The sequence below is a fragment of the Ctenopharyngodon idella genome, chromosome 1 (genome assembly GCF_019924925.1).
Source record: "Ctenopharyngodon idella isolate HZGC_01 chromosome 1, HZGC01, whole genome shotgun sequence".
NCBI lineage: Eukaryota > Metazoa > Chordata > Actinopteri > Cypriniformes > Xenocyprididae > Ctenopharyngodon > Ctenopharyngodon idella.
In genome coordinates, this window is record NC_067220.1 from 42,072,511 (window position 1) to 42,096,139 (window position 23,629).

The window sequence follows — 23,629 nt, forward strand, 5'->3', positions numbered from 1 at the left end:
TTTCCCTACCGTAAATTGAAATAATGAGTTATTGTGGACATTTTATTACCATGTTTAAAAAAATATATATTTAAAACTACTACTTTAAACTGAAACAATAACATTTTTCATTTTTAATTCTAGAAGTCAGTATTCATGTTTGTATGGCAACAAAAACTCACTGGCCAATACGGTATAGGCCCGGTTTCACAGACAGGGCTTAGATTAATCCAGGATTAGGTCTTAGTTTAATTAGGAAATTTAAGTATCTTTTATAAATGTGCCCTAGGAAAAAACATTACTGGTGTTCATCTTGAGACAAAACAATGGCACTGATGTATTTTAAGATATGTCAGTGCAAGTTACTTTCAGTTAAAAAAGCTCAAACATACATTTTAGTCTGGGACGAGCTTAAGCCTTGCCTGTGAAACCGGGTAATAATCTTTTAGGTTTTGCATCAATGCACCAAAAGCAATTTTACCATCTGTCTTTTAACTAAAGGAATTGTAATTTCATTTAATTGTAAGTCACTTTGAAATAAACAGTCTGCTGAATGATTAAATGCATTGAAGATGCATGTAGAGCTGCTGTCGGCTCCGCTTTTGTTTTTCTTTTGTTTTAGGTTGATTTACACACTTTTTTGTAGAGCTGAAATTGCTTGACCTTCATCCTTTTGTTCAGTTTCTATTTGCAAACCTATAAATAGTGTTTGTTTTCATCTCTGCTGATGCAGGCCAGCTGAAAGCTGCATTGATCCACCTTTTGTTCCGGAGTAAACTTATTTTTCTGTCAGTCATACAGTAGTTGTTTTGCTCTCTCTGTGAAAAGTCAAATCAACCGATATCCTCATTCGGCCAGATGTTTTGGAAAGTGTATCATCTACTTTTAGCGTGAGAACAGTACAAGCAGCAAACTCTTGTCATTGATGAATGTGTTTTTATCACAGCAGCATCTCCAGTGTCTTGTGGCCTCATGTGACGCTAAATAAAGATGAGTGATCGACTTCCTAAACTCTGTCTCTCAGATCTCCCATTGCTGAGTTCCTGTTATCCGGTGGACCCAGTATGACTTGGCTGGTTGGGAATAAGTTAGTCACCATAACAACCAGCGGCGGGTCACGAACCCAAGCCCTTCTGGGTCTGGACATGGCGGAGAGACCCGGAGGAGGAGGAGAAATGACCAGGTTACAAACATTTAACCCCAAAAGACCTTGTTTATGTCATCAACCAATAAGTATCTTGCTAATTACCATCACTTTTTAACGTAAGCATGGTCATTTTTAAGTATCTGGGTATAAAATGCGCTGGTACTTGTCAAAGTAACATGGTATTACTATCACTATACCATGGTACTGCTATAGGTCTTTTTGAGAGGATCTATAATTCACTTCTTGTTCCTTAAATCTAATTATATCTACTTTAGACTAACTCTAAGCCTGAAATATGACATTTTGGCATTATTAGATATAAATCAAGTCATTATTTAATCCCCGCAATGGGATTTTTCTCTTTGGGAATGTTTCGACACACAGGAAGAGGAACGGCCTCATATGACAATGTTTAGTCTCATAAGAGAGTCTAAATATGGGAATGTGAGTGGAAGACGACATAAAAACAAATCCATATATGAATCTTCTGCAGGTCGGACCCGTCACTTCACACCCGGCAGACGAAAGAGGCTCCTGCTAAACTAGAGTCACAGTCCGGCCAGCAGATCAACACCACCACTCGCACACGAGTCCGCTCCATATCAGGTGCTAATATACAACCAAACACATCCTCTGCACCCGGATCCAATTAAATAGGCCATATTCCACTTTTCTTTTTTCTTGCTCCAAAAAGTTTTCATGATCATTTTCTACATTCTGACCCATAGAATTAAATAGTCAGTTTGCTACTGTACCTTTAAGACCTCTATATATAAATGACTTCTTTTATTAGGCTGTGTGTCCAGCAAAGCGTTGTTTTTTTCAGAGGCTAGCGTATTTTTCTGAATGTTTTAAAACGGCAGCAGTGTGACGAGGTGCTGAGTGTCTATTTCACATCGCTCTGCATTTTTTAGCGTTCTCCGAGAGTTTAGGAATGTTTAACTCTGGGTAAAACGCAGCGCTTTTGGCCATCCAATCACAGTGGAGGAGGGGCGGGACAAATACAACACCGACCAACCGCCACATTCCACATTCAAAATTTCAAGCTTTGCAAAACGTAATCCATTGTTTAAGTGGTTATTTACTCAAATCAAATATGGGGACATGTTATTAACATCAAACCTCATTGGTTCTTGTGTGTCACGTGACTTAACATCATGATGTATACATGATGGCTCTGTATATGTGAGTTTAATGTTTTGATTCGATTTGATAGTGAATAACTGCTTAAATTTCCAGTGTTGTTATTGTGAACTAAAACTGTTTAAGATTGTTTTCGTTAAGTGAAATAAAGCTGAAATAAAAAAATATATATAAATATTAGATAAACTTTCTAAATTATAAATGTTGTCTTGGCAACGAACCTAAGTTTAAGGACTAAAATGAATTTTATAAAAATGAATTTTATAAAAACTTAAAAAAAAAAAATTAATAAAACTTTAAAATGAAATATTATAGTAATATTAAAGACTAGTGTATATACTAATATACTGTTATATACTACTACTATTAGTATAGATCAGGGGTGTCAAACTCCTGCAGGGCCACTGTCCTGCAGAGTTTAGATCCAATCCCAATTAAACACACCTGAACCAGTTAATCAAGGTCTTCAGGATTTCTGGAAAATTCCAGGCAGGTGTTTTCAAGCTGGCTGGAGCTAAACTCTGCAGGACACTGGCCCTCCAGGCCTGGAGTTTGGCACATGTGATTTAGATAGTCAAATCTGCCATTATTATTCTTTCATGTCTCTCTCTAGGTGGTCACGCTCTGCGGGCTGGCCCAGCTCAGAGTCTGAGTCCCCTGGTGGCGTCTCCGGAGGGGGAGTACAGCGGCCCCCTGCCTCCGCCCGGCCCCCCGCTGGAGGTCCTGGGGTCCCAGAGGGGAGTCGAGGACCACCCGCCACCCTCCACCTCCCATTCCTCGCCGCCGTTCAAAGACAAGTCCAGCCTGGCGGAGTTTGTGCCCATGTTGACGCAGGGCTGGGCAGAGATCTTCATCCGCAGGCCCTCAGGTACCACAGACGCCGGAAATAATGAGTGCGTGCTTTAGCTCGTAACCTTGGCTCGGGCTGTAATTATCACCCACTCTCTCTCAGTTATGACACATTTGTGCACAGCACTAAAATTAAATCATAATAACTGCATTCCAAGGGCGTTTCAGCGGCGCATGAGCGCACATGCAGCCCGCAGGGGTTGCCATGCCATTTTGAAAGTTTCATAATAGTTTGACTCACACCTGCCGTGCCCACGGGCCTGATTTTCCTCATGCTGCTCTCCTCCGTCTGCCTCTAAATGAAGAATAGCCTGGGAGAATTTCGCTGTATTTTATTTTTTTTATTTTTTTGCATTAATTGCGTCGTGTCCTTGAATGCCTTGCCTCTTGAAGAATAACACATGGCATGTTGCTTCTTCAATACTATTCCTGAGGATTTCAGAGCATTGCTATTGTGGATTTGTTCCTTTCTCTGTTTGTCTATCATCTTCTTTCACAAGTCTGCTTTACAGGGCTCTTGCTGCACTCTGAAAAGCTTTTGTGTGTTTTAGTTTTCTTCAATGTATTCTTATTTTTCTATCCCTCTGATCTCACATTCACTCTCTTTGTCAGTGTTTAGTTTAGTTTATATAGTGAGAAATTTTATAGTAGTAGAGAAATATAGTAGTGATTTTTCACTCTACAATTGACATAAAGTGGCCTCCTCAAATTTTATTTTAGTCAAATTTTATTCTAACCTTCAAATATGTAAACTTTCAAAAGTAAAAAAAAAGTCAACTAAATAATATTAAATCAAGTAAATAATAGTTGGTTAAAAACTATGAAATAAAATCAAATAATGTATGTATTCATTTATTTATTTATAAATGTAAATTAATTTTCTCTCTCTGTATGAATTAAGATCTAAATGGCTCTGGTGCCTCGAGGCAATAAACTCGCCAGAATATTTCATTAGTGTCTCTGTGTAATTGAGTTTGCCGGATGTGTCATGCAGGGTGAGCAGATGCTGATGCAGATGTTGGTTAAATGGATAAATCGGCGTAGCTGAAGGTGTGAACAGACAGCTGGAAGTCTTAATACCACATCCTCCTCTGTTATGAGTGTGTTTGTGTGTGTTGGTTTATAAATTCCTCTCAGGTTAAAGACAGACGGCGCTTGCTCATGCTCTGCTGGATTTGTTTCCGCTGTGTACCTGTATATTACACGTGTGCAAAATAAATTGTTGTCACAGCAATGGCAGGTGAATTAAAAAAATTGTTTGCCATACATTTTTCTTTTTTTCTTTTTTCTTTTTTTTTTGCTGGCCATTAAGCATGCATAATTTAATGACAACTCTCAAAGTAGTTTTGGTATGTTAATGAATATGGCAGTGTCTTGGCGGTATGGACTTGCTACTGCCATTAGATAAAAAGACGTGCTGCTGTGAGCATGTAAGATATCCTGCTGCTGCATAAATAGACATACATGAATCCCGTAGCAGATCTAGGCAGGTGGAGCTGGGGAGGTGGAGGGGTTCAGAGGAACTCTGATAGCACGCTGCAGGACCAGTTTACGGCGAACACTGAACCAGACTGTTTAAATGTTGAGCAAGCAATCTCATTGGCTGCAGGATCAGCAGAGGCCAATCAGCTTGTGCCATGTGGTAATGATGTGATTGCTTGGAGATTTGCATGTAAAGGACCATCAGCCTGTGCCATCTAGAGTTTCATGGCTGAACTAGATATTTTCATTCTAATTTTTTTAATTGATTTTAATAATTTATAATTGATTCTGTCATCATTTCCTCATCCTCAAATGTTTCAAACCTGAGTTTCTTTCTTCTGTTGAACACAAAAGAAGAATAGGGGTAACCAAACAGTTGATGGACCGCATTGACTGCCATAGTAGGAAAAAAAATATTATGGAAGTCAATGGTTACCGTCAGCTGTCTGGTTACAGATGTTCTTTAAAATATCTTCTTTTTAGTTTAACAAAAGAAAGAAACCCATATAGGTTTGGAACAACTTGAGGGTGAGGAAATTATGACAGAATTTTCATTTTTTGGTGAACTATCCCTTTAACAACTATAATGTCAACATGTGAAATGGTTTGTTAAAGTATATATTCCATTGATCTAAAAGTTATTAGAAGATGTTTGACAGTCACTGGGATTTTCTATAGTAGACCATTTACAAACCCGATTCCAAAAAAGTTGGGACACTGTACAAATTGTGAATAAAAAAGGAATGCAATAATTTACAAATCTCATAAACTTATATTTTATTCACAATAGAATATAGATAACATATCAAATGTTGAAAGTGAGACATTTTGAAATGTCATGCCAAATATTGGCTCATTTTGGGTTTCATGACAGCTACACATTCCAAAAAAGTTGGGACAGGTAGTAATAAGAGGCCGGAAAAAGTTAAATGTACATATAAGGAACAGCTGGAGGACCAATTTGCAACTTATTAGGTCAATTGGCAACATGATTGGGTATAAAAAGAGCCTCTCAGAGTGGCAGTGTCTCTCAGAAGTCAAGATGGGCAGAGGATCACCAATTCCCCCAATGATGCGGCGAAAAATAGTGGAGCAATATCAGAAAGTAGTTTCTCAGAGAAAACTTGCAAAGAGTTTGAAGTTATCATCATCTACAGTGCATAATATCATCCAAAGATTCAGAGAATCTGGAACAATCTCTGTGCGTAAGGGTCAGGGCCGGAAAACCATACTGGATGCCCGTGATCTTCGGGCCCTTAGACGGCACTGCATCACATACAGGAATGCTACTGTAATGGAAATCACAACATGGGCTCAGGAATACTTCCAGAAAACATTGTCGGTGAACACAATCCACCGTGCCATTCGCCGTTGCCGGCTAAAACTCTATAGGTCAAAAAAGAAGCCATATCTAAACATGATCCAGAAGCGCAGGCGTTTTCTCTGGGCCAAGGCTCATTTAAAATGGACTGTGGCAAAGTGGAAAACTGTTCTGTGGTCAGACGAATCAAAATTTGAAGTTCTTTTTGGAAAACTGGGACGCCATGTCATCCGGACTAAAGAGGACAAGGACAACCCAAGTTGTTATCAGCGCTCAGTTCAGAAGCCTGCATCTCTGATGGTATGGGGTTGCATGAGTGCGTGTGGCATGGGCAGCTTACACATCTGGAAAGGCACCGTCAATGCTGAAAGGTATATCCAAGTTCTAGAACAACATATGCTCCTATCCAGACATCGTCTCTTTCAGGGAAGACCTTGCATTTTCCAACATGACAATGCCAGACCACATACTGCATCAATTACAACATCATGGCTGCGTAGAAGAAGGATCCGGGTACTGAAATGGCCAGCCTGCAGTCCAGATCTTTCACCCATAGAAAACATTTGGTGCATCATAAAGAGGAAGATGCGACAAAGAAGACCTAAGACAGTTGAGCAACTAGAAGCCTGTATTAGACAAGAATGGGACAACATTCGTATTCCTAAGCTTGAGCAACTTGTCTCCTCAGTCCCCAGACATTTGCAGACTGTTATAAAAAGAAGAGGGGATGCCACACAGTGGTAAACATGGCCTTGTCCCAACTTTTTTGAGATGTGTTGATACCATGAAATTTAAAATCAACTTATTTTTCCCTTAAAATGATACATTTTCTCAGTTTAAACATTCTATGTGTCATCTATGTTGTATTCTGAATAAAATATTGAAATTTGAAACTTCCACATCATTGCATTCCTTTTTTATTCACAATTTGTACAGTGTCCCAACTTTTTTGGAATCGGGTTTGTAATTTAATTAGACATTTAAAGTTACTGTCTAATTAGCATTTACTTGACTCTGTAAATCCAGTCCTGCTCTCATTTGTGGTCTCTGCTCAGGTAACACCAGCTGGCTGATGTGTCTGGAGAACCCACCGAGCCCCTTCTCCTCTGAGCTGGGGAACCTGCCGCTGCAGGAGCTGTCCAGTGTGCTGATGGCCATGGACGGGGTTAAGGAACCCCAGAGCGATGCCCCTGATGCCCCCGCCAACGTGCCCCAGCCGCAGGGGAAGCCCTTTCCCATTCAGCGCTCCAACACCGGTGAGCCGCACAACTCCAGTGTCTCTTCTCTAATGTTTTTACAGAGCTGAAATGGAGTTTAAGAGTATTGCTCCAGTATTTTAAAAAAGCCAAAGTTTGATAAGCTGTGTTAGAATTGCATACTACTATGCTATACTATTATACAGGATTTATGAATTTATGTAGCATGTGTTCTGTGCACTGAATTTTTTCTGTATACACATTCCCAATAACATTTGACAAAATGTGCCGTATACAAGGGAAACAACATCATCCATGATTTTTAATTTCTCTTTGGCCTGTCGTGATTGAGTAATCTTGGTTATTCAATTATCTGAGATACATTTATAATTGTGCAAACTAATAATAGTGTAGTTTAAAGGGGTTATATGTAGAATTGAGCAACCCTTGTTTTTAGCGACACCGGTGGCTGTTAAGTGAACTGCAGTAGCAGTTTACTGCTCGTGCTCTCACTCCGTAGTGACACAAGCCAGCCTCGGACGGCCGAATCAGTCACATAACGCACAAGAGACTGAACGTGATTCAAGGCCTCGATATGATCATTGTGAAGTTCTTGTTCGTTCCTTGCTTAGAAGTTAAAAGAAGTTGGAAATACCTCTATAGTGATACACTGTTAGTGAACATACGTGTATACTGCTGCCAAGAGTCATTTATAATCAGACTATCAGCATGCTAGTTTTCCATTTCATTCCAAAGAGCCAAAAGTTTCCTTTTTTGGGGAGGAAATGACATCACACATTGGGACCCCTGTTATATGATTCATTTATTTGTTTGTTTGTGAATGTATTTGTTGGTTTATTTATTTGTTCATTGATTTCTTCATTTATTTATTTGCTTATTAATTTATTAATTCATTTATTTATGTCTTTATTGATTAATTAATTTATTCATTTATATATTTTTATTCTTTTTTTATTTTTTATTTTTTTTTAGCCTATTTGTCAAGCTCTTACTGTTTTATATGAACATTCCTGTTGTAAACATACTCGTTTAAACTTAATTTAGCTGAATCTCAAGTGTTTCAGTGATTTATTCCTCTTAATGAGCGTCTCACCTCTCCCAAAACAACATGCAATGAATAAATGAACACATTAAACACATTTATTATCATCCACACACATTTCTAGTAATAATGATAAACCGTTTATCGTCCGAACCTCTTCACAGACCTTCTGCCTTGCTGTTTACAGTGGGCCGCCCAACATATCTGCCCCTCTTCCAGCCTGAAACTCTTTGACTGTTGTTTTGTTCTGTCCTCTGGGTCCATGCGATGTTGATGGTTGCCCTGTGTTGGTTTCTGTCTGTCTGTGTGTGCGGTGTTTGTCACTGCAGTGGGCGCTCTCAGCTCTCTCTGCTCCCCTGATTCGCCCGGCAGGTTTCACAGGAGTATTTCCTGGGCAGGTAGATATATATCTGGTGTGTATGTGGCCTCCAGCACGTACACGCGCACACATCGTGCCGCTCTAGAGTGATTCTGTAGCTTCCTCTCTTTATTAACACTCAACAGTCCAGAACAAACCAACTAATCAAAGATGAACTCAACCAATCGCCAAACAGCCCAAGATCCAGTGATGGGATGATTCCTGATTCAGGACGCTTTGATTTTTTTTGTCCTCTTCTCCTCCTCCTTATCCTGGAGCTCTTTTCACTTTCCTTTGCTCTTTTTCTTTCATCCATGAATTTGACCTGAAAGGCCTAAAGCTGCCCAGTTTCTGTCATCTGGTAATGTATTCCCTTTATGTGTGTGATTTGAATTTGACCCACATAAAAGGATTCCTGTTAGAGCCGGACCATGTAGATAGAAAGGTTTTGACATGTTTCAGCCATTCTGTATAAATTGAGAATATAGTTGTAGGAAACTGACATTTCACTTTTCTCAATATTTTAGCTGAAAAAAAGCAACATGAATGTATAAGAAAAAGTGTATTTTTCAGATTTTGTCACCTGCTTTAATCAACTTTTAGCTTTTAGTTTGCCAAATTCATTTATAAAGTATGAGAATTTTCATGTATCATTATTATTACTATCATTATGTCAATACATAAATGTATTCATGTGCAACAATATAACAATATATAGTAATAAACTGCAATATTTGCCTTCATATTAGGGCTGTCAGTCAATTAAACATTTTATTTGAATTAGATATTGCAATTAATTAAATTAATCTCAATGCATCTGTATTTAAAGAATCTTGAAGGATAATAATAAGAGCTTTAAAGGGTTAGTTCACCCAAAAATGAATATTCTGTCATTAATTACTCACCCTCATGTCATTCCACACCCGTAAGACCTTCATTCATCTTCAGAACACAAATTAAGATATTTTTGATAAAATCAGATGGCTTAGTGAGGCCTGCATCGCTAGCAAAAACACACAGAAAGCTACTAAAGACATATTTAAATCAGTTCATGTGACTACAGTGGTTCAACCTTAATATTATAAAGTGACGAGAATACTTTTTGTGCGCCAAAAAAAACAAAATAGCGACTTTATTCCACAATATTTAGTGATGTCCGATTTCAAAACACTGCTTCTTGAAGCTTCGAAGCTTTACGAATCATTTGTTTCGAATCAGTGGTTCAGAGTGCCAAAATCACATGATTTCAGTAAACGAGGCTTCGTTATGTCATTTGGTGCTTTAAGTGTTTTGAAATTTCAATAGTTCACGTGACTTTGGCAGTTTGATACACGCTCCGAACCACTGATTTGAAACAAATGATTCGTAAAGCTTTAAAGCTTCATGAAGCAGTGTTTTGAGATCGCCCATCACTAGATATTATTGAACAAAGTTGCTATTTTGTTATTTCTGCCGCACAAAAAATATTCTCGTCTTTTCATTACATTAAGGTTGAACTACTGCAGTCACATGGACTATTTTAACGATGTCTTTATAGCATACAGATGACATACTTCAAGTCCCATTTCACTTTCATTGGGTGTCTGAAAGTAGCATGTTTAGTAAAGCCTTTCAGTGTCAAATCACATACTGAACCTGCTTTATGTGTCCAGCTCGATCAGCTTGTGTGTGTTTGTGATCGGAGTGTCTTTGTGCAGGTTTGATCTTCAGGTGGCTGTGCATGTATTAGAGTGACTTTAGGAGAGTTTCTAGACTAATCGCAGACATCGTAGATGCTCCTCTGCTCATGGATCTAATACAGTTTGTTGTGATGACATAGTGTTTATTGTGCACATGCTGCCGTCCCACAGATTCTGTTGTGTTGGAAGAAGGTGGGCGGAGCAGAGCGGCCATATCACCAGCTGAGTCAAAGGAGGTGGAAGAGTTTGAGGCCATACCTTCTGAACCCATCTTCATGAGCTCCACTGAGACACCAGCTGGCATGCTGAGCAGGGTAAGAGATAAAATTTACACAAAACACAATAAACATACACCATCATAATTTAATCATTTTGACATGTATAATGCATTACAGTACAATGTAATACAATACATATATATATATATATATATATATTCAGCTAATATAATCAGGCCGATTAATCAGCCAGTATTTTTATTTTATTGACATTATATGAAATCAGCCTTTGGTTTATTAATTTCTTGTGTCTATTCCCTTAAGTCCTCCTCAACGTCTAGTCAGGATGATAAGTCGACACTAGAGGAAGTGAGCGAGGGCGGTATCCCCATCGACCAGCCACCGCTGACCCTCTCCAGCCCTGGACCACATGACCCTGACCTCACCTTCTCTCATACAACAACCCTCAATAAGTCCAGTTCTTCGCCAGAGCTCCAGACACTTCCCGAGGCTTTCATGAAAGCTACAGCCGAGAGTGCCGCAGGTGGAGATGTGCACTGCTCCAAGATCCAGACGGTCCAAGCCCCAGCAGAGAGAGAGGCCACAGGGGAGAGCTTTGGATCCCCCGGCCCGTCCAGCTCCAGCACTAGCATCTCCGTCTCATCATCTTCCACCTCCAGGATGAGGCTGGAGTTTCCCACGGCTCAGCCAGGACACCTGTCTCCCACCGGACACAGACCCCGCGGACATACCATTTCAGTATCCGCACCCTCATCCCGCAGGGAGAGGAAGATGGACAGAGACTCGTACCACAACAGAGGAGGTCCATCTAATGCAGAGAAGAGCTCAGGACTCAGTCCCAGGTAACATCATATCATTGTTCCAAAATCCTATGACTTTCTGCCTTTCGTTTAACACATTTTAGTTTTTAAGCCACAGTTTAAGTTTCAAAAAGAATGCGCAAGCATCTTAAATGTAATATAAAAGTTAGGGATTTATGATATATCAATACCATATCAATTATCAGTTATATACACTGCTGTTCTAAAGTTTAGGGTCAGTCAGATTTAAAAAAAAAAAAAAAAAAAAAGAAAGAAAAGAAAGAAAGAAAATAAATTAATACTTTTATTCAACAAGGATGCATTTAATTGGTCAAAAGTGACCATAAAGACATTTATAATGTTAAAAAAGATTTCTATTTCAAATAAATGCTGTTCTTTTGAACTATCAAAGAATCCTGAAAAAAATGTATCACGGTTTCCACAAAAACTATGAAGCAGCACAACTGTTTTCAACATTGATAATAATCAGAAATGTTTCTTGAGCGTCAAATCATCATATTAGAATGATTTCTGAAGGATCATGTGACACTGAAGACTGGAGTAATGATGCTGAAAATTCAGCTTTGATCACAGGAATAAATTACATTTTAACAAATATCCAAATAGAAAACACTTATTTTAAATTGTAATAATATTTCATAATATTACTGTTACCCTGGGAAAGTTACATAATAAAGGCAGTAAATAGGCTATTTTCAGCCTAAAGTGGATCTACCCCTTTAAACCACAGGACAGTGATGTTATTTTTCACTAGAGAAGCCTCATTAATAACACCGTAATACATAATATGAGAACCATATGCTCTTAGCCAACCTTCAACATCATTATTTATTACTCACACATTATAAAATCCCTAGAACTGTGGTTTAGCACAGAAGATGAAGTGTTTAGCGGTTACCGTTGCATCATGGTCTTTTGTAAACTTTTTTTTTTTGGTTGTGTCTCATTTTTAGCAGATGTTTTACATTAAGATTTGCATTACATATACTTGCACTAAATGCAGTGACAGTTCGTATAAAAATGTGAGGAAAAGCCTCCTGCACAATGGTGCGGTAGTCTGCACCGCAATTCAAAGCTATCGACAATCCATGACAGCGAACATCGCTCAGTTGTGTAATGGATGGCGTAAGTGTCGTCTTGATTATGTTCTGCAAACGTTAACACACCTGTAATGTCTTTTGAACGGCGGCCGTTTGATCTCACCTCACCAAGTGCTACAATTTCCAGGAAAAGCAAAGCATCATATGGAGAGTAATGATATGGCTAGAAAACTTCATTCTTTTTCATTACTGTCATCATCCGTCGCCCCTGTTGACATTAAATCATCCTGCCTTCTTCGCTCGCTTGGCTCATTTTGTGAAGTGAGGTGCTTTTTGAGTGAACGCTTTCAAATTGTTACCTTTTAGAATTAGAATTACTTGAAAATTACTACCATCCATCTTTGTGAAGTTCAGTGCTGCAAGAGTCGGCGATCGATAGGCTTGCTGTCCTATTTCTAGACAGGTACCCAGGAAACCTAGTGAGTTTCCCATAAACACTTTTTCCTCCATAATGGGGCCGTGTCGGTCTCGTTTGATAGGATTCGTTCAAACACTATGAGCTGTTCTCTTTCTTTTTCATGAAACAGTTTAGAGTCCTTTTCAAACTGTTGTGAACGGATTTTAAGATGTTTGATACAAAGCATCTCTGTTTGGATACAGCCACGATTACTTCCTAATAAGGACTGAAGGTCCCCGTCACTCAAAACACACTTCCTGTATGGATGATGATACTCTAAGAAAGAGGCCTAAATGAGTAGTTTCTTCCCTGGAACAAGGAGTTATGAACATCCTTCTGTCTTCCATGCAATAAACGTGGCTGTGGACGTGAAATATGCTGAAGTCATGCAGTAACTTATGACTAAACTAAACATTTATTCAAACATTGTTTAACAGAAATGGAAAAATTATACAATTAATTGAACAAATTGATATATTTACAGACCAGACTTGTTTGGTTACTAACATTCATCAAAAGATCTTTTATGTTCTGGAAAATAAATAGTCATACAGGTTTAAAGCAACATAATAAACAAAATTTTCAGTTTTGGGCAATCGCCAAAATATGAAATTTATTTTAATGAAATGATACTCTAAATAAGAAAGTAAAACTGCCAGTAGGTGGTGGTAAATGTCTAAATGAGTAAGTAATTAAAGGGTTAGTTCACCCAAAAATGAAAATAATGTCATTTATTACTCACCCTCATGTCGTTCCACACCCGTAAGACCTTCCTTCAGAACACAAATTAAGATATTTTTGATGAAATCCGATGGCTCAGTGAGGCCTCTATTGACAGCAAGTTAATCTACATTTTCAATGCCCAGAAAGCTACTAAAGACATATTTAAAACAGGTCATGTGACTGCAGTGGTTCAACCTTAATGTTATGAAGTGACGTGAATATTTTTTGTGTGCCAAAAAATCAAATAACGACTTTATTCAACAATATCTAGTGATGGGTGATTTCAAAACACTGCTTCATGAAGCTTCGAAGCTTTACGAATCTTTTGTTTCGAATCAGTGGTTCGGAGCATGTATCAAACTGCCAAAGTCACGCCCCCCAGTGGTGAACTATTGAAATTTCGAAACACTTAAGATGTAACGAAGCCTTGTTTACTGAAATTGACTTTGGCAGTTTGGTCCGTGCTCCGAACCACTGATTCGAAACAAAAGATTCGTAAAGCTTCGAAGCTTCATGAAGCAGTGTTTTGAAATCGCCCATCACTAGATATTGTTGAATAAAGTCTTTATTTGTTTTTTTGGTGCACAAAAAGTATTCTTGTCGCTTCATAACATTAAGGTTGAACCACTGCAGTCACATGAACTGTTAAATATGTCTTTAGTAGCTTTCTGGGCATTGAAAGTGTTAATTGTTTTGCTGGCAATGCAGGCCTTACTGAGCCATCGGATTTTATCAAAAATATCTTAATTTGTTTTCCGAAGATGAATGAAGGTCTTACGGGTTTGGACTGACATGAGGGAGAGTAATTAATGACAGAATTTTCATTTTTGGGTGAACTAACCCTTTAAGTTATTCATTAATTTGATTCGTTCAAATGGCTGATTCATTCAGGAATGAAGTAAATGACTCTCTTTATGAATGGACCGTTGAGTCATTGGTTCACCCGATTGATTCGCTCAAAGTGCGGATTCATTCAGAAACGAAACACCGCTGTGTGTTGCTCGGAGATGCACAACAGCACTCATGTGATATTGCGCTTGTTGCTTAATTGTATCATAGATATCATAAATATTGTTTCATAAATATGAGACGACAACTCATACAGGGGCATTTTTGCCTCCATATCTTGAATTTTCATCACGCAATAAATTGACCTGCTACATGTTTGTCACCATCAACTGTATGAAATTTAAGATGACCTACATAGGTCTGGGGCGGGTGGTGCGTTAAACCATTTTATTTGCATTATTTTTCGTAACTAATTAAATTAATGCGTTAAATCGACAGCCCTAAATTATAATTAAAACTGTATTTTATATATAGTTTTGAGGTGAGTTCATTGCTTCTGCGGTTAGTTGGTTACACATCCTAACCATGTCTTTCCATATTGTTAGCAGTGCAGCATGTTTTCCATTTGATAGTGTCATGGCAAGCTTTAATTTAATCGCAGGATTTATCCTAATTTGCAAAGTTGTGCTGGGCCGTATTTAATGGGTCTCATGAGGTATAGAGAGTGTTTCAGGACACTTCTCCTTCTCTGACCTCACGCTCCGTGATCGAGTGGAGTCGAACGCTTATCCTCTCCAAACTTCTTCACCTTTAACTTTGATTTTTTTCCCGTGTGATGAGGTAAGTTGTGTGTAGGCAGATGAAAGCTGTACGGCTGCTCGAGCAGGACTTTAGAGGTATTAAGTTTAGCGTGTGTTTGTGTTGGAATGGAGGTTCAGTAGATGGGCGCTCTACAGCAGTCTGACCTTTGGTCCTCTTCTTTCTGTCTGCAGCTTCGTCTTCCTGCAGCTCTATCACTCTCCGTTCTTTGGCAATGAAGCCAACAAACCCCTCCTGCTGCCCAAAACTCAGGTGACAGTGTCTCTCTTACATCTTTTATAATTGGACGAATCTCATGAAAGCATCAAGGTCATATTTCAGAGAAATATGATATTATATTTTGCACATTTTTAGGACCTACATATAATAAAATTTGTAAAATTGTATATTATATTGTCCATCCATCGTTCATTCTGTCTATCAATTTATTGCACATGAAAATCTGGACAGGACAATTTTCATTACTGTTTTTTTTTTTTTTTATTATTATTATTTGTTGAATTAGTCATGAGAATTAAATTTTTAAAGGAAAATAAGATTATCATGAAAACAATAATAAAATAAAACAATTTCCATAAAAATAATTCTTTTCCAAAGTATAATGGTTATGGGCTGAAATATGATAAATTTCTTTGTGAAATTCACCCAAAAACTGGCGTTCACAGCTGATAGATCGTGCCGTTAAAGTCTTGGATCAGATGCCTCCGTATGACACTCACAAGATCGGTGTGGTGTTTGTGGGAGCCGGCCAGGTAGAGTCATCTTTCTCTTTCCAATTTGCGGTTTGAGATTGGCTTGTAGGAAGTCTGTATGATTTATGGTTGTTTATTCTCAGGCAAATAACGAGGTGTCGATACTGTCCAACGAGTACGGCTCCAACCGCTACGCACAGTTCCTCACGGGCCTGGGAAAACTGATCCACCTGAAGGACTGCGACCCAGACCAGATCTTCCTGGGTGGTCTGGATCAGTACGGAGACGACGGCGAGTTCACCTACTGCTGGCATGATGACATCATGCAAGGTGAGAGTGTTACATTGTCACGTCATCACGTTATTATTATTTTTATTATAGTAGTAGTAGTAAGAAATAGACAAAAATAATAATTATTATTACTCATAACAATAATAATAGTTTTTTGTTAATAATAACTATTATATTGCTATATATTATATTATTGAATATTAAAGTAATTTTCTTAATAAAATAATATAAAATAAGTATATGTATTATAATTATTCATTCTAATGATCAATTATTTAATATTATTTCGTACTACTAACAACAGTAATATAATAGTAGTAGTAGTAGTAATAATAATATTTATTATAATTATTATTAATTCTAATGATCAATTATTATTATTTCTTATTACTAAATATATTAGTGTGTAGTAGTAGCCATTATAATTAATAATTATTTCTTATTATTTCTTATTACTACTACTACTAGCTGTTAAGTTATATTATTATTAATAAGAATAATAGACATTATATAATACTACTAATATTACTATAATACTACTAATAATTAATATTATTATTTCTGCTGTTGTTATTCTGATTGTCAATTATTTAATATTATCTCTTAACTTCTAACAACAGTAGTAGTAGTAGTAATAATTAATAATTTATTTTCTTATTACTACTAGCTAAAATATATATTATTAATAAAAATTATATTAATAATATAATAACAAATAATAATATAATAATTATATATTCTATTCTAACTATCAATTATTTAATATTATTTCTAAAATAATAATAATAATAATAATAATTTTTTATTATTTTATTATTATTATTATTATTATTATTATTATTATTGGAAAGGTCTTAGAAATAAAGTACTAGCAAACCTTTCAAGATCTAAAGTACGGTGAATATACTTTATTTAGTATTTCTTCAATCATTTTTGAATTTGAGCAACAATTATAATAGAATAATAGTAGTAATAATATGAATAAAAATAATAATTATTATTATTATTAATTCTAATAATTATTTGAATATTTCTTACCAATTCTATTACTGTTATTTTTATTCCTAATACAATTTAATAAATAGTTATGAATAGTAAATATTATGATTATGATGATGGTTATTATTATTAGAAATGTTCTTGAAAAACCCAACACTTAGAAAATTACAGGCAAACCTTTCAAGATCTCAAGTAGAGGAAATAGACATGATCTACTTGAGTCACTGTTGAGTTTGAATGTTTGTGTATGTGATCCATTATTGAGTATGTTGAGCTCATTATCTGTCTGAGGACACTTAAGTGTTCATAAAGAGTGCGCTGAGCACAAGGTGAAAGCCGCAGCGTCTGACTAATGCAGCGGTTTTGTTCCCTCTGCAGCGATTTTCCATATAGCCACTCTCATGCCGAACCGAGAGAGCGACAAGGGCTGCTGCAATAAGAAACGCCACATCGGGAACGACTTTGTGGTGGTGGTTTACAATGACTCCGGGGAGGAGTACAAACTGGGCACCATCAAGGTGTGTGAGAGAGCCTGTTTACGTTTCATTTCTGGTTTCTTAATGAACCATTTATAAAATACGACATTTTGTGTGTTGATGTTGATAGGGCCAGTTCAACTTTGTGGAGGTGCTTATAAAGCCACTGGACTATGAGAGCAACCTGGTCACGCTGCAGTGTCGGAAAGGTGATGCAACTGATGAAATAACCCACTTTCATTCAGATATTTGTATTTTTTGTGTTATAGAGCAGTGTGTTAACCCTGTATCTCCTCATTCTCTCAGATCTGGAGGGTTTGGTCGACACCAGTGTGGCAAAGATCGTGTCAGACCGCAACCTTCCGCTGCTTGTGAGACAGATGGCGCTGCACGCCAATGTGAGACTCCTCGGCTTCCTTTCTCAATGTTTTTCATCTTTTGTCTCTTTTTCTTGTGTTTCACGAGTCTTGATTGAGGAAAAACATTTTCACATTTCCTAAAGAGTGGCACTTGCCTGTGTTTTTGTGCTCCACTGTGTGCTGCTTTTTGTTTGTTGTTCTGTGTAAGCATAGATGGATGTCTTCAAAGTGTTCACTCAGTATCCACACTTTCACTTCAGTATAATTTTCATTTTACACCCCTGGTTTTGAGTGGTTGCTAGGGTGTTGCTATGAAAAAAACAAAAAAACAAATCAGAGTGGTATATAATAGGGCTGGGTATTGACACAAATTTCACGATTTGATCCGATTTCGATTCACAAGCCTTCAATTTGATTCAATATTCATTTGGATATCAGATACAGTACATGGAAAATTTTCTCAAAGGAAAAACAAAAAATCTCAACTAATGCTGTAAACTATGCTACATTACTATAATATTAAAAGTTATTATTAACTGATTTATATACAAACACTTTTTTACAATATTAACTTTATAATTACATAATTATGTTTCCACTTCTATTCGTTTTTTGAAATATAAACATGGTGGCTGTCATTAAAACTTGACAGATTTATTAATACATTAAGTACTGAAGAAAAGTACTGTAAAACGGTTCATATATTTACCAAAATGCTCCTGTCTAGAGTTTATTTTTTTACCTGACTAACGAGTTTATGGTCACTAAATGGTTTTTCTGAGGTAAATATTACGCTGTTCTATTGACGTCTTTCCTGTGGTTGAAAAACTGATTGAGCGATTACATGAGACGTGATACGGATTTTGGTAAGTTGTACTGTTTATTTTAACATACCTTCGGGTGTTAATCCCTGTTTATTTCGCGCTGTAATGTAGTAAAGCGGAAGAGATTATCCGCTAACTTGCGCTTCGTGCTGCTGTTTCGCCACATCTGCCACGTCATATTAAAGAGCGCCAAAACGGTATTTATTGTTTGAATTACGCAAATTCACGGACAGAATTTGAAATCTAAGAAAGCGATAAGTTAATGCACGGAGCGTTCTTTAGGACTTCCGCATTATTATAAGCCAGCTGGAAAACTTCCGGTGAGGTTTCACTTGCTGGTGTGTTGAGCATCAATAGTGTAATACTTAGTTTATAATCAGAATATAGTCACTTAAATAGTCAGGCACAGCATTAATTTAGTTATTCAAAGGTAAGACGACAGAAATAAATAAATAAATAAATAAGACGTACCTCAGTGTTCCTCCTCGGCTAAATTCAACTCGACCATCAGTTTTCAGACCAAAAGCGTCAAAAAATAAATATTTATTGTGCACTTTAGTTAGATTAATTGAATAAAACGTGTTTTCACAAGTGTGCCGAAATCATTGATCTTGCGCTGCACTGACTGCTGTGATTACAAAGGGAAAGCGCGTTGCCGCTTTTGTGAGTACTTCATACTTCACATTGACAAAATGTAATTTTAAACCTAGTTTTTTTTAATAATGTTTAATATTTAGTCAAAAACGAAACTAAGTGAATAACTATTAGAAGAAATGCCTGATATATGCGCAAATAAATGCTACTTTGCCGCCACCTGCTGGTTATAGTGGTAATTAATGTCTGTTTTTTTATTTTGAAATAAGTGCTTTCTATCAAATGTTGGATTTCCTACATGTTGAAACGTTCGGTTTTATAAATGGGGACAATCTCAGAAGGATGAACAAATAATGTTTGTGGTCATCACATTAAAAATAACATTTGAAATGCTGGAAAAAAATGCGTGTCTAATTACAGACACGGCGTTTCTGAAATGGTCCCATTAGCTTCGTCTTTATTGCAATCAATAAAACTGGTTTATTGGCAAATTAGGTAAATGTGATAACTGCATTAAAATACAACATTAAAAAGTCAGCCACTGATGGTTTTGTGTCGATGTACAGCGAGTACAGAATGAACAGCTAACATTTCACCGGAAATGCCCAAGCTGGCTTAACGACAACCAGGAATAACTGTACATATAGTCAATTGCAGTTTATTGGATGGGAGGCGCGTTACAATGTCCTGTTCATTCATCAACTGAAAACGGCATAAACGAAAAGATCCATTCTTGGAATTTAAGAAATCAATATTTTTAACCTAGCCCTAGTATTCAAAGCATAAATTTTAGCCCTTTTTGTCAGGTGCAAATTGTCATAATTTCAGGTATCATTTATGTCTGTGGCGCAAATGATGCAGAGCGAGTGCAGTAATGATGTTTTTGTTTTCCTTAATGAAAACCACTAACAAAGACCGTTTGCATACGATGGAAAACCGTTGGTCGCACACAGCTCTCAGCTCTCATTCTTGCCACACAGTCTGTTTTCTTGGATAGTGGAGCTCACAACTCTTCCCACCTGCTGTGATAAGTGGAGACTGTGTAATAAGGCTGTTCGGTGACTCACACACCCACGCTTTCCTCTGAGACCCTACAAATCACTCCAGGAAAGCGCAGCCCACTGCTTCTGCCTCCAATTAGCACAAAATGGCCGGCAGGTCAGGGGAGGATAAACGCAAAACTCGGGTTTCACTCGGGACGGACGACTATTTCGGGGCGGATTAATAACTTTTTGTTGCCACTAAGTATATTCCAGTATACACTGCTCACTTGTCACAATCCAAACAACAGCCGAGGGATAAAATCAAGTTCCACCTTACACTTTTTCTTCTTCAACTCATTTCACTCAAAAATATGTCACAATCTGTTTTATGGTGTCTTTAATCACACATAGATACGAATGTGACAAGTTGAAATTACTGTATCGAGAATAAACAATTACATTATAACCTTTTACTGAGTCTTTTATCTGCTCCTTTGTCTTGGAAAGATGGCGTCACTGGTGCACCAGTGCAGGGCGAACCCATCAGACGCGTACGCTTCAAAATGGCTGGCAAGATTGAGACACATCAAGAGGATCAGGACCCGGGTGAGAGTGCTCTAATATATAATTGCATTGTATTGCATATATAATATATATGTATTGTGGGAATGCTTTCTCTTCATATATGTGATATGTGTGTGTTCTCCATCAATAGGCTCAGGAGGAAATTCAGTCCCGCCCCACTCATGGAATCTCTCTGACTCAGAGCCACGCCCCCATGCAGAATAAACCCGCCCACCAGCCCTCCGGTTCTGCTTCGAACCCAGACGTCGGCCAGAGGAAGAGGCTGGTGTCGACCGTCGATGATTTCACGGACTTTGTTTAGTGAGAGGCACATGATGTGTTTTTAAATGAGATAGAGAGACACTGCGTTCCCATCAGTCCAGGCGAATAAACCTTTCCTGAAGGCAGAGGGCAGGGTGGTTTGGTGTTAATAAGATTTCATCACCTTTACAACAACCCATCGTGCCACCAGGAAGTAAGAGATTCGTTCAGCTGGAACGCAGCCTCGCTCAACGCTGTGACTGTACGAATGACTGACTGTCTGCTGAATGGATGGATGTAATGGATGTAAAGACACGCACTGGCATTACCGTATGCCATTTTTAGCAGTACACCAAAATTGCACACGCACACGGTTAACACGCTTTCCTGCAGTATCTTCCCATCTTCATCCACACGTTTGTTTCTCTAGAGCAAACTCGTGCTCACACACTCAATCTCTCTTGTTTTCCTCTGAATATATGAAATGTTTATGATAATAACCGTCCACACAGCAGTGCCAACATAACCCGCATAAACTACACAGCGAGCCTTTACAAAGTCCACAGTACAGCTTAAAAGAAAACATGGAAGCACTTTACAATAACGTTCTATCGTTAATATATTAGATATTATGAACAATTCTTAAAGCGTTTAATATTAATTTGTAAATGCACTGTTCACTGTAAGTTCATGTGATTTCGTAATGCAGCATTGAATGTTACAAATGCTTTACTATTTAGAAATGAACACATACATTAAGTGCTGTAAAAGGATCATTCATGTTAACTAATGTATAGAACATTATTGTAAAGTGTTACCGAAGACATTTATCAATCCATTGTGCTTAAAGTTGACTGTGACTGAACTACATATTTTAATTGCTGTTTGCTTGTTTTCTGTTATTTTCTTTGTGTGTGATGGTTAATTCTAATCTGAGTTTCTAATAGAACAACAGATTCGCAGAACAACGCTAAAGCAGTGAACCACATCAGACGTGTGTGCATGTGTGCACTTCGCTACATAATAAAACTTTGAAATGTGCAAAAATGCTTCTGCTGTTCAGAGTCTACTTTCGCTCATGTTTGAAACCGTTGCTTTAGTCTGTATAGATACCAGTGTAGGAAATATTGATGATTTAATCATTTTTATTTATAGCACCTTTTTAGAACTCAAGGTTGCTTTACAATGAAGCAAAATGAACAAAAATTTAAAAAAGTAGTAAATACATTATCAAGCCTTACCCTGATTCACTATGGTAAGCCTATTGTAAGTGTTTATCCCCTGGGTCCAGTTCAAAAAGTTTAATCTGGATCAGAATAATCTGGATTTGGAAATCCCATGTTTTGCTATCCAGGATCAGGTAATCCATTTTACTTTGGATTGGATCCAAAATTGTATTGGATCACCCTGATCCAGATACACACTTTTTCAGATTACCAAATCTAGATTGCTACCCAGACAGCAACATAGTGTGGCCCAGATCCGGCCCACATCTGGTACATTCATAGAATGAACCTACATACAGAAAACGAGCGTACGCCTCTCTTTCAGATGTGAAATCTATAAATCGCAAATCATCTTGAACTTGCACGCAGCTGAATGGTTTCAGTTCTCTGTGTTTTAAACAACACTAAATTAATGTCATTTACATATAAAAGATCACCAGTCATCGTCCAAATCCTTGGCGAACTACAAGAATAGCTCAGATTTCCAAAAACCTGCAGTAATCTGACCAGGAAAATCTGCTCAGACCTTGACGTGGCTCTAAGCGCTTTTCCACGTCAAAGACCATTTTTAAAAATAAGAGCGTTGGCGTGGATTTAAGCGCACACACTCTAAGATCAAACCTTTACATACGCACGCTTTATAAACGAGGCCCCAGATGTGGGCCAGATCTGGGCTGACACTGTTGCTGTCAGGGTAGTGCTCTACGGAGGGACTTGGTGATGGAAGGAATATAAGATGGGGAAAAAAATGCGTTCTCAGAAAAGTTCAGCGTAGCGTTCACCCGAAAAACTTTGCGTTCGCTCGCATTCAGAACTTTTGACTGCTTCATCTCATGCATCTCAATCAGAATTTTGAACAACCCATTTTCAAGATTTGATCCAATCCAATCAGATTTCTTTTGGCCCCCAGTTTCACAGACAAGGCTTAAGCCTAGTCCCAGACTAAAATGCATGTTTGCAGTGTCATTGTTTTGCCTCAAGATTCACACCATTAATGTTTTTTTTTTTTCAAAGGCATGTTTATTAAAGCTACTTAAATGTCCTAATTAAACTAAGGCCTAATCCTGGTTTAATCTAAGCCCTGTCTGTGAAAACGGGCAGGATGGCATGGGAAATTGCATACGTACATGACATGGAGCCACTAAATCTCGAACCTCTGGGAATCACCCATTAAAAATAAAGACAGAACAGAGGAGAGTCTGCTGGCAAAAGGAGAATGTGACCGCTCGAAATAAAACAAAAATCAAGATCGGCT

The 23,629-nt window shown here is 37.6% G+C and overlaps 1 protein-coding gene across 5 annotated transcripts in view; it reads left to right on the forward strand.

Moving 5' to 3' along the window:
- Positions 1-22,197, forward strand: part of tsc2 (TSC complex subunit 2) — a 46,970-nt gene extending 24,773 nt beyond the window's left edge. For 4 of the 5 annotated variants that reach the window (XM_051909595.1, XM_051909618.1, XM_051909605.1 and 1 more), the window contains 15 exons: positions 1,004-1,162; positions 1,620-1,732; positions 2,883-3,137; positions 6,977-7,177; positions 8,510-8,578; positions 10,389-10,531; positions 10,760-11,298; positions 15,279-15,357; positions 15,771-15,857; positions 15,941-16,127; positions 17,466-17,605; positions 17,694-17,772; positions 17,870-17,961; positions 20,831-20,929; positions 21,039-22,197. In XM_051909595.1, coding sequence (XP_051765555.1) covers positions 1,004-1,162; positions 1,620-1,732; positions 2,883-3,137; positions 6,977-7,177; positions 8,510-8,578; positions 10,389-10,531; positions 10,760-11,298; positions 15,279-15,357; positions 15,771-15,857; positions 15,941-16,127; positions 17,466-17,605; positions 17,694-17,772; positions 17,870-17,961; positions 20,831-20,929; positions 21,039-21,209 — 2,413 coding nt within the window. In that variant the 3' untranslated portion in view covers positions 21,210-22,197. The remainder of the gene's footprint in view (positions 1-1,003; positions 1,163-1,619; positions 1,733-2,882; positions 3,138-6,976; positions 7,178-8,509; positions 8,579-10,388; positions 10,532-10,759; positions 11,299-15,278; positions 15,358-15,770; positions 15,858-15,940; positions 16,128-17,465; positions 17,606-17,693; positions 17,773-17,869; positions 17,962-20,830; positions 20,930-21,038) is intronic. The other variant, XM_051909609.1, reaches the window with a different exon arrangement.
- The last annotated feature ends 1,432 nt before the right edge of the window (positions 22,198-23,629 follow it).